Genomic DNA, 17,552 nt, shown 5'->3' with positions numbered 1-17,552 from the left:
TGGTGACATTGTGAGGATTAATGAGTTACTGTGCCTGAAACAAAAAGCAAAAAGTTATAGTGGTAGCTAATTTATTCAAGCCTTGTTTTGGGTGTGTTTGGAATACCAGATTGAGTCACCCATGCTGGATATGGTACTGCATCACTTCTGTGGTGTTCCTGTAGAAGTGGGTACCTGCCAGTGGCTCCCTCTACTCAGCTGCACATTTTAAGCTGCATCCCCAAACAAATAGCATGAACAAGCCCACTGCCCTCCCCCTGCTTTGACCTAAATTAAAGAGCACATAAGTCCTGTGGGATGTTTAATCTTGTGTAAGAGGTAGCTGAATGTAGTGGTCTCCAGAACCTGGGGTTGTCCTGTCCCAGCCCAAGGGATGTGTGGATTCTGTGGCTCTGTGTCTCCAGACCCAGCCAGGAGCATGGATTGTCCTGCACCTGGGAGGGAAGTGTGTGCACACACATCCACACTCCTGAGTGCAGCACACAGTCCAGTGCAGAGAATAATGCCTTAATGCAGGACCCACCCTGCTAAATGAGAATTGTAAATGTTTTGATTGCTGTGTCTTTTCTGTTTGTAGGGCCCTGCAGGACCCCCAGGAGACAAAGGGTCACTGGTACAGTATGTCTTTCTAGCTATACCCAAATTCTTTGGGGAGGGGACAACCATACTATGTTTTTACCAGTCATCTCATGAGGGCAGATATAATTGCTTTGGCTTTGCTCAAGGAATGGTCACAGGGTGGCTGATCCACCAGAATTTCTGTGTATTACCAGGTATTATCTGCTATATTGAGTTGTGAGAAAGAGTTATCAAGAGCCTTGGCCTGGTGGAAACTTTTCCTTATGTGTCACTAGTCCTACAAGAGAAATAATGAGTGACTTGCTTCACCCTTCTTTCAAAAAATTATTTTAAGGCACATAATTCAAGGCATATTTCTTATAGCTGAGGCCTCAAAGGTTTAAAAGAAAACATTTTAGAACATTTTTCTTACTTAAATCTTACAGATTTCAGTATTCACCAAACACACTTCAGTCCCTAAACATTCAGTTTTTCAAGGATGCAATCCATTGGTGTGGCACAAAAAACTGTGTACCATGGTCTCAGTGGACACTAGCCTGAATTTCCAGTAGAGCAGCCAGTCCTAGCAGTGTGATAGCCTGGAACTGAGGAGATGGACCTCATTTTCTCCTCTATTGTCCTGTGCTCAGTCATACTTTCTTCCTGTTCAAAAAACCTGCCTCCTGTAGAGGGTCATTATTACCTCTCCAATCAATGTATGGGAAGCTTGACTTTAGTGACGCACATGCAATCCCTTGAAGCACAGAAATGACTGATATCAGCATACTGCAGTATGAGCTGTAATTATATTTTTTCTTAAACTCTCTCATAGTTGTGTAGGTACTGACTGGTTAAATTTTCCACCAATAACTATTAGGTTAAAGATTTCTTCTCTTCAGCTAAGAAGCACCTCATAAATACTACTCATATTACTGGGTTTGTCTGTTCTCTCCCTCTCAGGGTCCCCGTGGTGTGCCTGGTATCCCTGGACCACAGGGGCCTCCTGGCCAGGATGTAAGTAAAATAAAAGTGTAAGTGCTCAAGACATTTGTCAGTGCTTGCATCTAATTTCCCTTTAAATTTGTGCTGATAATCAACTGCAGTCTCTGAGTGTTAGTAGGATTGTCCAAGGAACATGATTTGCAGAAGGGGAACTCTTACAACTTAGGATTTCACAGAGGAAACTAGTTGGAATAAGGAGGATTGCTTCAAGGAAAGTGGGGTTCACCACTGAACCATTTTAAAATGACACTGGAGAAGGGACTTGGCAGCATACACTGGGAAAAGATCCCAGGCACTGGAAAAGGATGGTGGTTAGACTGTCTAGGAAGTTCTTAGAATCCAATGAGATAAGTAGCATTTCTGTTAAAACAGGGCCACAGCTGTTAAGTTCTCAGTGAGTTCATTTTGCTGCTGCTATTGTGCATGTTTGAGGACATTTTAACCTCTTGGTGCATTGTCCTCCCACTGTCTCAGTGGTGAGTCATGGAACTGAGGAACAGAGAGGAACGTGGCAGACTCCCAGCTGGAAAGCTGGCCCCTCTCTCTGCCTGCTTCCACTTCAGTGCTGCATCAGACAGAGGAGAATTTTTTTCCTCTATGATGTGAAAACCAGTCCCCTGAAGGAGGCTCTGAAGATTTTGAAGGGCTTTTGATCTTTAGATTTAAGGGTACATGTTGGGAGGGGGAGTGACCTCCTGGAACTCTCCTCAGTGCTGCTCTGTGATGCTGTCATTTCTGAAATGGGTACCAGCACTCACAGCGAGCATTTTTCAACCCCAGTGTGGCTTTACTGACATCCATCAGGTGGCCTGAAGGGGGTACTTTCCTGTGGAAAGAAGGTCTTGTTTTCTTCCCACCTAATTATTCCTAGAGTGTTGTGGATGCCCCATCCCTGGAAGTGTTCAAGGCCAGGCTGGATGGGGCTCTGAGCATGTTGGTGGAATCTTGGCATCTTTTAGTGGAAGGTGTCCCTGCCCATAGCACAAGTTTGGAACTGGATGATCTTTATGTCCCCTTCCAACCCAAACCATTCTATGATTCTGTGACTCTATACTTTGTCACAAGACAAATGCTTAAGCCAGGATTTTCTTCTAGAGCCCATGATAGCTGAAATGGTCCCTTGTGTCCCTGGGCAGACAGAGATTTGGGATTGATTGTGTTCTGCTGCTTGTCCCTAGGTCTCATCACCTTGTCTCAGATGTTTGAAATTTTTAATTAAGATGTTTTGAACAGGAGAGGATAGATAGGTTTATTAGAGCTGTACTATGTGAGGAGAGTGCCTGAGGCAGCTTTTTGGAGTCTCTTCCTGGCTCTGCTCAGATCATCATTGGCTGGTCAGCTGTTGGAGATGCAGCACTAAGGTCTTTACATTTTTCTTTTCCCCATAGAAAATTAATCCAAATACAAGCATTCCTCAGGCTACTTCTAAAACACATTCTCGATTACACTCACTACTTTAATTACAATCAATATATCTTTTAGAACCTTTCTGCGTTGTCTGATCATTTGCTAAATCATTCTATCTGTGTTTCAGCAGATATAATTGGAGGTACAGGGCACATTCCAACATTTCTTGGTGTGTCAGCAGGGATAACCTATTTTGACAAGATCATGCATTTGCAGTTCCCTGATCTCTATCTTTTTTTAACTAGCATAAGGAACTTTTTGTTCTGCTTCTGCACTCTTGTATGGCACTGCAGTGTTCCTGTATCCTCTGAAATATGTCCATTTTTGTACTCTGCTGTGTTCAAACAGGGTTTCATTGGATAGGAAAGCTCCAATTTGAATTGCTAATATGAATTTGCTGTGCAACTCCCAAGCCATGCATTGTCAATTGTCTGAATGGTTTGCCTCAGCGTCTTGTATTTTGCTGTGGCCTTTGCAAATGTATTCCATGTTTTTCTTTCTGAGACTGAAAAATTCTTTTAAATCACATTTATATACATCAAGTTACTCTCTGAATTATATTTTGAGCTGCAAACTCAACAGATGCTTGTGGAAGTGCTTGCTATCAGTTGCATTCTCTGATATAGCAAATCAGATTTACAACTGCGTTTGGGGAGGTGAAAGAGTCAATACTCTTTTTGCAATAGCTTTGGCCAGAATTCTCTTCCACTGGTGAATAAATTGGGGTTTTTACATTACTACATTCTGGATTTTTTCTGTCCCCTAGGGCATGTGTCATATGTTTTTGTGGTAGTCCAAAGTCACCTTTTGAAAGATCTGTTGGCTACTCAGTCTAATATCAAGAGTTGTCAAGACAGTGTCTTTTTTAATTAAAATTTAGATTTTGAAAATATTTGCCTAGGTTTACAGTACAATTGTACTGCTTTGGCCTTGTTCTGTTCCTCTTAGCAAAAGCCTTGCTATTTGTTTGTCCTCTAGAATTCATTATGTTCATAAATCCCTATGAATTATCTCTTTCTGCAGCAAAGCTGGGACATGTTGTCTTCTTCCATATATATAATTTTCTTGTCACTAAATTTGCATTTTTTTTCCTGATTAACCAAAGCTCCAATTCTTAAAGCCTGAAAAGTGCTTTTTTTAGATCTTTTTTTCCCTAATAATATGACTAATTTTTTCTATAACAGAACTACTACACATTGTACCTACTTTAAGGACCCTAATCACTTAAAAAAATTACTTTCTCTTGATTTTGGAAAAAAAAATCCAAATCACATTTTAATCTGGTGGTATTCCTGTATCAAGCATTAAAATAGTGTAGCCTTAAGTACCTTCTGTCAGAGAAGTTAGCCAATATCCTAGTCTGAGAATTATAAAAAACAATTTTACATGTTCAGTGATGTTATATGCAGTGCTGTTTCCTCCAGCTGCTGCAGACCAGGTTCCTCCTGCCTGGTTAAATTAGATACATGGAAGAAATTCGTAATTGTGCATATAGTGAAGCACTGGAGCAGAATGCCCAGAGAAGCTGTGGCTGCCCCATCCCTGGAAGTGCTTGAGGCCACCTTGAATGGGGCTTAGAGCAACCTGGCCCAGTGGAAAGTGTCCTGCCCGTGGCAAGGGGTTGGAATGAGATGGGATTTCAGGTCCCTTCCAACCCAAGCCATCCCATGATTCTATGAAAAGGTTTATTAGAAAATGTAAAATGACAGGACAAACCGTGGTGGGCAGGTGTAGGGCTCAGCCAAAGAAGTGCTCCAGCCAGCTGTGGTTTACCAGCTCCTTTTATACCCTTTTCTGTCTACCCCCTGTTTGTTACTCTCTTTTCCCTTGCACAGCTCCTCATGCATCTCCCAGCTCTATCAGTCCCTCAGCCCCCCCAGTTCATGGTCCCCCAGTTTACAATCTGATCTCCTGCAAGGACCAGATTGCTCTCCCAGGAAGTGCAGTCTGTGGGTTTTGATCGCCCATCAGTTACTGCCAGTGACAAGATCTGCTTCTTCTTAGGTCTGTGTCTTGGAAAATTTAGGTTCTGATTTCCTTCTTTCCCTTAATCTCCCAGTTGACAAGGTCCTGGATGAGGTAACCTTGCTGCAATAAGCCTCCTCATATTTCCACATGCCTTGATCAATTAGTGTGAATGTCCAGGCTTGCTTCCCATCACAGCCATCCTTTTTTGTTGGTCAGGTTTGTGTCCTTGACATTCTAATTTATGACTTTTTCCTTCTCTTCCTTTGTTGAATTAAAAAAGGTTCTTGATCAGATACTCCTAAAGGAGCAGACTCTCTGGCCAGCCACCCTTACACTTCATGTTTTGAGAATCATCTCTTCTCCCCTGACTGTGTGCTGGGAGATAAAATGTTTCTGTTCAACACACCTACTTAGTGTCCTTAGATTAGGAAACAATCTGAATGAGACATTCTCTTATTGTACTATTAACAGTGAGGGCACCTATTTAATAGGATCTTTCTGTATTTTGATTGTGATAATTTTAATTAACATAAACACTGAATTAATCACTTTTTAATTAGGTTAATTATTTATGGTAACTAAATTCCAGCCTTACTGAGAAGTTCATCTTCCTCCTGCGTTTGCTTTCATAATTGCAAAACCTTTGTGGATGCATAAATTACTGCCAATGGATTTGAAAAGCAGAGTTTGCTGTTCTGAAGTTGTTTTTCCCATCCAGTTAAGGACAGTTCCAAGGAGCCTTTGTGTTTGTTTTCAGGTATTTATACTCTAAACCAGAGTACACTTATTCACCCCTCTATTATCTCTTTATTGCCATGATAACTGATTTTAGATATTGCATTTAAAGTTTAATTTTCAGTCTTGTAATAGAATTATTCCACCATATCCTATGTGACTTACACACTTCCCTTATACACTTATGTTTCCTTACAGACTTTCTTTATTTTTGAGTATTTTCACATGCACCACTTACCTGGGCATCATTTTCCCCATCATAGGATTTTGCCTGTTAACTGCACCAGCATTTAATTTCTTCTTAGTTACAGAATCACAGAATATTCTGAATTGGAAGGGACCCACAAGACTCATCAAATCCAAGTCTGAAGTGAATGGGCCATGAGGGGATCAAACCCACAACCTTGGCATAATTAGCACCATTTGCCAACCAACTAATCTAAATTTTGTTTCTTAGCATTATCAGCAGCACAGTTTCCATCAGTTCCCATTTAAAGACTATTCCTGTGTGTCAGATTTTGCAGACTGATGCTCTGGATGCTGTGCATCACACCTCCTCATGGCTGACATCTTTTCCCTGTACTGGTGTGCTGTACCACTCACTGGATATTCTGCTTTGTGCCAGCCACTCTTGGCTGCAAGCTCCTGAAAGTGTTAAAACTTTATGAGTTTTCCAGAACTGGTTGTTATTTGAGTCTGTGCATTTTCCCACATTGTGTTAGCAGCATTTACTTTCAGTGCCATGCAGCTTTTTGGTCAGACTCGTTTCCTTTTTTTCTGAATTTTGTTGCTTTCTCTTTTCCAGTTCCCCCCCCCCCCCCCCCCCCACCCCCATTAGCTTGTCAGGTACAGTTTTAACTTCCATGTCTTCATTCTAGCATTTGCATTATGCTCTGAACAATGTGAAGCTTCATCAGGGGAAGTTTAGGTTGGATATTAGGAAAATGTTCTTCATCCAGATAGTGGCCAGACACTGGAACCAGGATCTCCAGGCAAGTGGTCACAGCACCAAGACTGACAGAGCTCCAGGAGCTTTTGGACAATGCTTTCAGAAAAATGATGTGATTCTTGAGATTGTCCTGTGCAAGACCAGGAGCTGGACTTGATTTTTTGGACTTGATTTTTTGCAGGTCCCTTATACCCCAGGATATTCTGTGATTCTATATTTGTAGCTTTTTTTTTTTTTTTTTTTTTTTTTTTTTTTTTTTTTGTCAACCCTTTCTAACTCCAGGCCTCTATGGACCAGCAATACTTCCTCTACTTTTGACTCTGCTTCCATTTGCCTGTTCTCTGGTAATGCACCATGCTGAAGAGCCATCATCTACATCTGGTTTGTTCAGTTTGGCTCACAAAAGCATTCTTCAATGGGCATTCTCTGTTTGCAGTATTGTACCTTTCAATTGTTTGATTTTTCCTGGGGATTCAGGGGTTTTTTTTCATGTTTGTCAGCCATAGCACAGAGCTTAATCTCTTTTCCTGTCTCATTTCCACCCTTTTAGAGACATCACCAGCTCCACATCATACAGTGTGCAAGAAAATAGGTTTATCCCTTTTTGTCTCAAGGCACTCTGATATCTTGTGGACATGATAGCTGTGCTTAATCCTTTCCAAGGATTTCCACTTTATTCACTCTCTTCTTGCATGTCTTTTCACATAACTAAGAAGTCTTTTCCTATATTCTTTTTTTAAAAAATCTTTAAATACTCAGATTACACTGCTAGTGCCATGTTCATATTTCAAATCCCAAAGCAGAAAGCTGTCAGTGAGCCCTATGGCATATATTTATAGCTGTGATACTAGTCAGCATGAAAGACATTTCTGAACTGTCTTCTCTGTCTTTTCTGTCTTGCTTTCTGATCCAGGATTATTCTCATGGCTCAAGTTTTTGCTCTGCACCACACTTTTTAAAGCAAGTTCTGTGAGTCTTCCTGAACAAAGTAGGTCTGAGATTATAAGATCTGTGTAATTGTTATTTAGCCATCCCTCTTCCCATTTGCAGAAGTGGCTGAGAACACAGTGGAGAAGATGCCAAAAGCAGTTAGCATCTGTGAAAGGGAAGGGACTTTGGGAACAGTGCACAGTTCTCTGGATTCCCCTTGAAATTCTGTGGAAGAAGGAACACTATAAATTACTAAAATGCTACTTATATTTACTCAATTCCCCAGAAGGACTTCTGGGGAGAAATGTGAGCTAAACATCTTCTTCAGAAATTATTTTCTCTGTGTTCTCACCTGCAGAAGGTTTAGATCCTCAGGAAACAAGAGTTCATCCATGAACTTCAGTACTACTTCAGCTCCACTTTAGGTCCATTTCAGTGTGTGTTTAATTTTTGTCTCTTAGAAAGTCAAGATAATTGAAGGGTTGTTGCTCACCCAGAAGCATTTAATGTGGACACAGAAAAAGATAATCAATATATTTTCCCATTTCTTCTCTCCTCTAGCAAAACATACAGGATTTAAGTACTAGGTGAGACTCAAGGATGAAATTGGAGTTTGCCCTACGGCTACAATTGTGGTGCATCATGACACACAGTGCTCTTCAGTCATTAATCCCCATGTCCCCATCTGGTTATCTGTGTAAATAATACAATGAACTGATTGGCAAAATGGAATAACCTGAGACAAGGTGGCAAAAAGAACACCCAGAGCCCTTCCTGGCTAAGCATTTGACCAAATTTTAAAGGAACTTTCCATATGGAAATACTACATAGTCTCAAAGAGTAGCTCCTGCTGAGCCTAGACTGATTGAAAGCCACTACTTGTCCCTTGATCACCATCCAGATGTTGATGCAGCCCAAAAACCCAATCAAGTCCTGAGCTCTTACAAAACCAGTGTGGCCAAAAGGTCAAGGGAGGGGATTCTGCTTCTCTACTCCACCCTGGTGAGACCCCACCTGCAGTGCTGTGTCCAGCTCTGGGGTCTCACAGCACAGGAAGGACATGGAATTGTTAGAGCAAGTCCAGAGGAGGCCACTAAGGCAACTGAATGAATAGAGCAACTCTCTAGGAAGGAAAGGTGGAGAGAATTGGGATTGTTGAGCCTGGAAAAGTGAAGGCTTCAGGGTGACCTGTTTGTGGTCTTCCAGTACCTGAAGGGAGCCTTGAAGAAGGATGAAGAGGGACTTCTGACAAGGTGTGAGAACTATAGGTAACCAAGACAGCCAAAATCCAGAGCTGAAGTGTAAAGAATAGATTTATTCTATTACCACACTGGCAGAATGGGGACACATGCACTGCTAAGCTTGTTCCATCTTAGCAGGGGCAAAAAGTGCTCAAGGCAACCTCCAAGCTCCTTATCTCTCCTTCTCCCAGCAGGGAGGCCCCAGCCTGTGAGGAATGCCTTTGAAATTTTTTAACAGCATTCTGTTATCTTCTAAAAAACCTGCACTTCTCAGGACAGACAGAAAACAACCCAAAGAAAACACAACAGGTGAAGTTTGCCTCACTGAATATTCTTAGCATCCTCCAGCTGCAAGGTCATCTTTAGTGAAAACAACTCTATTTTTCCTTCCTCATCAAATCTTCCACTTTCAACCTTTTTTTCACCACACAAGGGGAGTGGTAGTAAGAGGGGTAATGGCTTCAAACTTGAAGAAAGTAGGTTCAAATTAGATATGTGGAAAAAGTTCTTTACTGTGAGGTTGGTGAATCACTGGCACAAGTTGCTCAGAGAAGTTTTGGATGCCCCATCCCTGGAAACATTCAAGGCCAGGTTGGATGGAGCTTTGAGTAACCTGAGGTAGTGGAAGGTGTCTCTGCCCATGGCAGGTGGATGGTCTTGAAGGTCCCTTCCAGCCCAGACCCTTCTATGAGTCTATGAACATCCTGCGTGGCAAATCTGGAACCATCCCAGAGAAAACCCCATGTGGGACTTCTGCAGAATCAACAAAGCTGAATAGAGATAAGATCCTTTTAGATGGTCAGAAGAAAATGTTCCCTTTAGAAACAAAAATTATCAGAAATGACAGCTTTTGTATGTGGTAAATTTTGTATGGTCTTTAAGGTTCTCAGTATGAATAGAACATGCACGTGCTTGAGTGATGAACCAGGTGGATACAGGAATTCAGCATAAAATAGTTTGGGAAATGTCAGAGTACCTTAAAACTCCATGCAAGGGTCCTCACAATGCAGATTATTGTCACCATCTGCACAGTGGCCAACTGTCGTGTTCAAAAGATTTGGTTTCCCAAGCGAGCATTACTTTATGGAAAGATTTTACAAAAATTTTTAGACATGGTTTTTGTTTTGTTTTTTAGCAAAATTAATTCCTTGTAAATGACATGTAAGAGATGCATGCTGAGTGGTGGAGGTTGTCCCTTTTCCTAACCCTGCCTTTCTGGACATAAAATTCTGAGAATGCTGGTAACTTCTATGTTTTCATCTCATGAAAACTGATACTACTACACCTCAACAAACAAAACCAACCAACCAACCAAACAAACAAACAAATTGATTTTGCTTATTTGTGGTAATCACATATCCTCTGAACAGAGACAGAGATAGCTGTTCTAGGATTTTCTTGTGAAGCTGTGAGAAAGCTCAGAGAAAAGATAAGAAACAATTCTTATCTTCACTTGTTGCACCTGTGGTTGTGCACATGTGGAATGTGTTATGGAGATTTGTTTATCAAAGGGTGATTTTTTAATTGGCCAGTGGTGATGGTGTTTGGATTTCAATTAGCCAATCTGTCTGTATCAGACTGTCTGTAAGGGTGAAGTGTAGCTTCTTAGTAGTGTAGTAGAGGCTTAAAGCTTCATCCTTCACACCAGTCAAGTTCATAGTGTTTCCTATCACCAGAAGACAGGCTAAAGCAATTCCAGTCTCTGTGTGACTCAAATTTAGCAAGGGTTTGAGAGGATGTTCAAGTTGCAGATATTTAGAGGAGTTTGCTGTTTGTCACATGCAAGGAGCAGTGCTGCTCAGCAGGAGAAAGTAAAATGTGTGTTAGTCCAGATCAGTCAGCAGAGTGCAAGAGTAACCAGGAGGCTATTCTATAATAATTTCAGTTTTTTTTCTTTTTCTTCATCTGTAGGGTGTACCTGGAAATCCAGGGGAAAAAGGACCTCCTGGAAAACCTGTATGTAACTTTACTTCTGTATTGCATCTTCCTTTTAACTCAGTCTCCACCTGTACATCTCACCTCAGTGCACTTGAGTGCTTTTCCACTGCTGTTTTTCCCAGCAGAGCAGTAGGAAAAAGACTAAAACCCACTAAAGGTTTAGTGAAGGCTTTGGAATGGTATGAAAGTAACTGGATATTCAGCATGTAAATAAAAGCCAAAATTTTAAAGGCACTTCTTTAGCAGCACTGTATAATACCTGCAGCAACAACTCAGGTGTGATGAAGAGCATTGGTAAGGTAGCCTGGGAAGTACAAGTTTGGCCCAGTGAATCCTAAACAGGATAAGGGAAACCAGTGAGAATCCAAGAACATGTTCAGGAAAAAATCTCATGTCTTGGTGCCTCTTAAAATTGCCTGAAATAATGAATTTCTCATTCCACAGGGTTCCCCACCCCGGCTCACTCCAGAGGACATAAATCTCCTGGTAAAGGTAATCTGCCTTTAATGAGGGTGGGAGTTTATCTCTCTGTTTGATTCAGACTTGACACTCTGTGATGGGAAACTACAAGTGCAAAAGGTGTCTTTAAAAACTCTTTCAAAGCTCAAGGCTTACAAGTCTCCTACTTGCACTGGTATTGGGACATGAGCTCACAGCACATATCAAAATCCCTTCCCCAGCAGTGAAATGACCTAAAAAGTTCTCTAACATCTTAACATCTCTAAGACTTTCTCATCTTTTTTGGGGCATGCATTCCAAGGATAGATAAGCATTATCAAGTTACATTATCTAAACCAGAAAATAGAAACCATTTTAATAAAATGCTGGATATTTCGCATTCAACAATGACTGGAGTAATTTTGGGTAATTGTGGGTAAAAATTTAGTTTGCATTGTGACTCTAAAATGATGCAGGTAATTAATCCTGCAAGTACTTGTGATTCAAAAGTGATAATCTGTCTGCCTTTACTCTCCATGTAGAGAATTTTCTGAGAAGTTAGTCAGTCTTTGATAGGTGTTGACTGAAAAATCTCTAGATTTACATGAGCTGAGTTGTGAGGTTTTTAAACTGTCTTAAACCTGGCAAGAAATATTTTATTATTGATTAAAATAAACTAAAAAATTGCCTTCTCTTACCAACCACATTAACCAAAGGACCCTTTTAAGACTGCTGCTGTGAAATTACTCTTCACTGAAGAGCTGTCTTTGTTTTGTGGACTCCAGTATTGTTCTGGAGGTTTCACTGTAAGGTGTTGCTTGGGACTTTTGATTTGGACAAGAGCCAGAGACTCATTCTTGGGTACAGGATGTCACTTTGATGTTCTTTCACTTCCTTCCTTTGCTTATATTATGGTTAAACACATTTGTGCATTTTTTCTGCTTAGTATTTTTTCACTCCATGCTTGGTACAGAAGGCAGCACCTTGAAATCCTAGATGAAAGCAAGGGCTCTGTTATTATGGGTGTTTCTCAAGCACTTACCTTGTAAGTAGATAAATGTGGATGTAGGCACTGAGACTCAGAAAGACAATTTTCCCCACAGTTTTGCAACAGATCATTGACAGAGTTGGGTGTTGTAGCAGGGGCTCCTGACTCTCCACCTGATCTATTTTGTGTTGTGCTCTTATGGGCAGGATTCTCCCTTTACTGAAGGGAGTCTGCCTTTGAAATGGAAATGTCATAGATGGATTCAATTTCCTGAGGCCAGCTGGAATGTAAAGACTGCTGAGACCATGCTTCAAAGATGTTTGGAATGAGGGAGGTAGTGATTCTCCCTGATAAAATTTGGCCAGGACACTGTGACATTCACTAGGTCTTCACAAACTCATTGGATGAGTTGTCCTTAGCCAAGCTGGCAGCTGAATAATTTCCCCTGCAGAACCCTTTCTGACGTTGTGTTGCACCTGATTTTTCCCTAGAAACCTGTGCTCTAAGCAGTAACACAGATCTTTCAGCCTGGAGCAGACAAAGGCTTCTAGTAGATTGTAGGTCTTGTAGATTCAAACCAATGTTTTTCTTGATAGTCTTTCTAGTCTCCCTGACTGCCCCATCAGGAAGAGCTTTTCCTTGGTTTCCTGATCCTGGGTGACCAATTAGGACCTAGAACTGATAGGAAACTTCCCATGGGAGCAGGTGTGAACTCAGCTGCTGACCCTCACTCTGCTTCATGCTGGCCTCATTGCTTCTTTAAGGCAAATTCACCCCAGTCCTGAGATAAACCAGCAAAGGTTTAAGAATTATACCAGCACCACAGTGCTGCATTGATAGTGGGTGTCCACAGGGTCTGCTAACTGCCTACAGACTATTGCTAATGTGTTTTTCCATGTTTTCTCCCAGGATGTGTGCAGTGAGTGCCCTCCTGGCCCACCAGGACTGCCAGGCATCCCAGGTTTTAAGGGGGATAAAGGTCTCCGAGGACCACCGGGGAGAGATGGCCAGGATGGGAAAATGGTAAGAGAGCTGAGGGAGTGACCATGCCCTGGATCTGCTGTGACCTTGTTTTTCTACTAATATGGTTGATTGTTTCTTATAAGATGGTTAAATTTTTTTTTTTCATCAACAACTTGCTGAATCTTTTTTAGAGGCTGTGCAGTCAATGAACTAAACTAGTGTTTACCTCTGCCTCTTCTGCATTGCAGGGGATTGCTGGTCCCAGAGGTCCTCCAGGCCCACCTGGGCTCGATGGCCCAAAGGTTGGTTGGTTTTCTTCAGTTGTCAAATGAAAGCTTATTTGGGACTAATTAGTCACACTAATTATTTTGGGAGCAGGTTACCTAAAGAAGTTGCGAACGCCCCATCTCTGGAAATGTTAAAGGCTAAATTGGATGGGGTTTTGAATAGCTTGGTTTAGTGGAAGGTGTTCTTGCCAATGACAGGAGGGATTGTTTCACTTTAATAGTGTCTTCTACCATCCTTTGTTCACACAGACAGGCAGACACATCTAAAGGGCCTGAGTCTTGGTGTTGAATTTCATTACATTGATGGATAGATTGAGAGAAAGTTTCAACTCAGATTAGGTGAAAAAGAAATTAAAGCCTCAGCAGTAGCTACCATGCCTGTTCCTCTCCTTTTTGAATCTTATGTGCTGGAACCACTTAAATTAAAGCTGCAATGGGCTGCTGGGCTCCAAACACAACATCTGCCCTCTTGGTTTTACCCAAAAACTCCAAATATTTCCTGAAACATGTCACAGGAAAAACTACTTCTTTTAGCTATATGCTCCTGCTTCATGGTGTAGGACATAGGTCAACATAAAACTTCCCTTGTTTGAAGTATTTCAATAATGTCACATTTCAAGCATTTTTCATAAAGAGGGCTGTCACCAGTCTGCTCACAATGCCAATGCCTGGCCACAGTTAAAGCCTTTGCAATTGTCTAATGTGAAATAAATCAAAACAAATCAATGAGGGAGAGGTGAGGTGATTTAATGGTTGGCCACAGTTTCCTTCAGACATCCTTTCCCTACCGACTTGCTGTCTAAAATAGCTCCTGCTATTTTAACATCTTTGTATTTGCACTTGTTAGAGTACAGGACAAGCTAATAGAGTTTCATGGATTAATTTCATATCTTGCAATTAAACATGTGGTGGGGAGAGCAGCACAGTCTTGAAAGTAAACACAGAGTTGATCAAAATGAAAGTATGTTCCAGGATAAAATTTACAAGAGAATTAGTAACACATAAAGCTAATAACTGGCAGAAATGCCAAGCAATCTGAGACATACCACATATGCTGCTTTCTCTATATTTCATAAGAAAGCAGAGATTTAGGCAGCAAAAATGGATAGTTAGGTGAAATAACAGGATTAATTTCAAACTTTACACATGCATAAAGTCAAATCAAGTAACTGATAAGTAGTTAACTTGAATTCAATAAAAAGAGTTCTCAAAAAAAAAGAAGAAAAAAGTATTTGAAGACCCCTGCGAAGGAGCAAATACAAGGTCAGTCTTTGTGACTCTTTTCTACATATCTTAGGAGGATCCTTGCAGTGGAAGACCCACATTGCTCTGCAGTTTTTACTCTGTGGTATATTGTCCTTACCAACACCATCCAAGGTATTAGGTCCCACTCTGAAAGAAGAGCAGTAGAACTGCTGATCTTTGCACATCTGGCCATATGGATTAGAGCTCTTTTATTAATAAATAGCAACCCTCTTTCTCCCCTTTGTCTCCTAGCTCTTCATGTAATAAACCAGTGTATTATATCCATGGCCAGCAATTCATTGTTGCTCTGTGCATTGTTAACACCTTGTTCACCTTTACCTCAGTAATTTTCACTGTCTTGTCTCACTGTAAGCACTGGTAATGCAGGCATGCACATTTGAGTTAGCTGTCTCTGCCCGTGTCTCTAGAACAGAAAATGAAAGAAAAAGAAGAGCATGTTCTGGGTATGAATTTTCTGGCTGCACTTTAGAAATGCTGGTTTTATTGCTGTTGTCTCTGAAGGGTGGGGGCACCCTTGTTGGGCCAAATGATTCTTTATCAAGATGTGATTTAGTAAAATGCCTAATAACCTGCCTGGTCCTTAAGGATGTGTAATTCCTCTTTATACTTATGATAATAAAACATTAAAAACCAGCTATGCTGGGTCTGCTCAGAGGCCATTTTCCACATATATTCCTGGCTCCAGCACTGGTAGTGAAAATCTAGAGAAGAATTTTAAAGGAGGGCAAGGAAGGCTCAGTCTGATTCTTGAGTTTTATTCTTGAATGTCCAAGTGCTTTATGAGAGAGGTCAAAAAGCTGTCACAACACTGAATCTCATTGACTTTCAATGGCTCTTTTTTTATTGCCAGGGTGCTAAAGGAGACCGTGGCATGACTGGGGAAGTAGGAGAAAAAGGTGAACAGGTAAAAAACAGTGTGCTTTCCAGCAGTGCTGTCACTGTGATTGTTCCTTCATCAGTAACTCCTATGATGCCTGTGCAAGAGCACCCTTCTCAGAGGCAGAGCAGGAAGATGGGAGTTCTTCATCAATGACAAACCACAAATGGGCTCTGCCAAAGACTGGAGCCATAGCAATCCTCCAGATTCCATCCTCATCCTCAATAAAAACCTCCCAGTACCATCTGTTTCCTCACCTCTGGACTGACTGCATTAAATTCTCTACATTACTTAAATCTTACTTACTCATTTCCTTGGATAATCCCTAGATGATTTCCAGGAGTTCAGGTGTCTTTGGGTTGAAAAAGCCAGTATGTCTGTTTGTCTTAGATGATGAATGTAAGGAGGATCTCTTTTAAGAGGGACTGAGATGCCACAGGAAAGATGAGAAAGTTTACTCTAATTTAAGCCTTTCATAGTTAATTTTGCCAAGGGCTGAATCACTGGTTTAAGGTGTAAATCAGCACCTCTTCAATGACATTTTTAGGACATTTTAAACAGGCTTGGTTTCCCAACTAATCTCCTGCCTTGTGCAATTCCACAGTATCTGCTCTCATCTTTCATTAGCATAGACTAAAATACGCATGGGAAGAAGTACACCTGAAATTTAACTGTGTTAGTTTTAAATGCATGCTTTGAAAACCAAGGTTTCACTTTAAAAAGCCATGGATATTTATTCCCTTATAACCAGTTCTCTGTGAATTGACTAATTTTGGTGTTACCTCACAATAATCACCAATTGACTTTTATACAAGTAGATATGTGACTAATGCATAAAGAAAGTCTCTGATTTCATTCTGCAGGGCCACCCTGGAATGCCTGGCTTCTCAGGGGCTCCTGGAAACCCTGGTCCACCTGTAAGTTCATCTCTTGCAAGGATGGTCCTGTAGTTTCTTGCTGATAAAGGGTGTTGCAAGCTCCACGTGGTGGAAAGGACCATTCCCATCTGTCTGTGCACTGAATTTGCATTTTCCAGTGGGTTTCTAATGATCCCCTGAGTGTGATAGAGTTCCCCACTCATGGTAATTGCTATTTAATACATTGGCCACTTTCCACTGATTGCTTCAACTCATTCTGTAAATTGTTGCTAAGCTTCAGTTGCTCTCTTTATGCAACACAAAGATGATGATGAAAACTCTTCCATAGGGACTATTTAGTACATGTATAGGTGCTTTCCTGTATGTGGAGTAGGTTATTAGTCTAGAACTAGCAGATCTAAGTGCATATTAGTTTTCAATTTTACACAGTGGTATGAGACTGGATTTTCTCCATTTTCATGTTGTCTGAGTTACTTTTGAATTAAAAGGCCTTTACCTGTCCCTCTCCATCACAGTCCTCATTCTTAGTTCTGCTCTCTCCATGAATAAAATTATGCTTCTTTGTATTTAAAAAGGGGTCATAGTGCAGGATCAGGGCTGAAATCACTTGGCTGTCCTGTTGGCTCTCCTGCTTTACTCCCTTCAAGTTTGGAGACTTTTTTCTGAGTCAAGGACTTTTCTCTCCAAACCTCCTTTCATTGTCCAGAGTCATCACTGCTCATATTGCTGCTTACTGTGCAGTTTGACTCTACTGTGCTGAGGGTGTGCCACCTTCATCTGTTCTGGGGATCAGCAAAGTCTAAATTCACATTGCACTGACTAAATGACAAGACATACCAGAAAAGGGGAATTAGATTTAAGTTCTATATTCAGATGGTATCAGTGCCAAAAGGATGCTGGGTGCTTTGCTGCTGTGACAGCACATGAACTTGCTTTGTGGGTAATTTGAGCTCCCATGAGCATTATTTTAGGACAAGTGAATAACAGACACATTTGCTATGTCTCTATTAACCTAATACTGCTACAACTACAGAGCTGAACCGGTGGGATTCAAACACTTTAAATTGTCCTATGAGACCTCCTGAACAGACTCACATACAAAAGGAAAAGTAAAACTGAGCGTGTCA

At 41.1% G+C, this 17,552-nt stretch overlaps 1 protein-coding gene across 3 annotated transcripts in view; it reads left to right on the top strand.

Annotated features, from left to right (window-relative positions):
- The window catches only part of COL22A1 (collagen type XXII alpha 1 chain), a 218,588-nt gene that overhangs the window by 178,001 nt on the left and 23,035 nt on the right, over positions 1 to 17,552 (top strand). For all 3 annotated transcript variants that reach the window (XR_014953121.1, XM_085572597.1, XM_085572598.1), the window contains exons 42-49: positions 578 to 613; positions 1,519 to 1,572; positions 10,702 to 10,746; positions 11,173 to 11,220; positions 13,064 to 13,177; positions 13,366 to 13,419; positions 15,521 to 15,574; positions 16,411 to 16,464. Coding sequence is in view for 2 of the 3 variants with exons in the window: in XM_085572597.1 (XP_085428723.1) it covers positions 578 to 613; positions 1,519 to 1,572; positions 10,702 to 10,746; positions 11,173 to 11,220; positions 13,064 to 13,177; positions 13,366 to 13,419; positions 15,521 to 15,574; positions 16,411 to 16,464 (459 nt within the window). In the remaining variant the exon portion in view is untranslated. The remainder of the gene's footprint in view (positions 1 to 577; positions 614 to 1,518; positions 1,573 to 10,701; positions 10,747 to 11,172; positions 11,221 to 13,063; positions 13,178 to 13,365; positions 13,420 to 15,520; positions 15,575 to 16,410; positions 16,465 to 17,552) is intronic.

This window comes from Lonchura striata, chromosome 2, assembly GCF_050655825.1.
Source record: "Lonchura striata isolate lonStrDom1 chromosome 2, ASM5065582v1, whole genome shotgun sequence".
Classification (NCBI taxonomy): domain Eukaryota; kingdom Metazoa; phylum Chordata; class Aves; order Passeriformes; family Estrildidae; genus Lonchura; species Lonchura striata.
The sequence above is the reverse complement of the archived record's forward strand: the minus strand, read 5'-3'. Positions and strand labels throughout refer to the sequence as shown.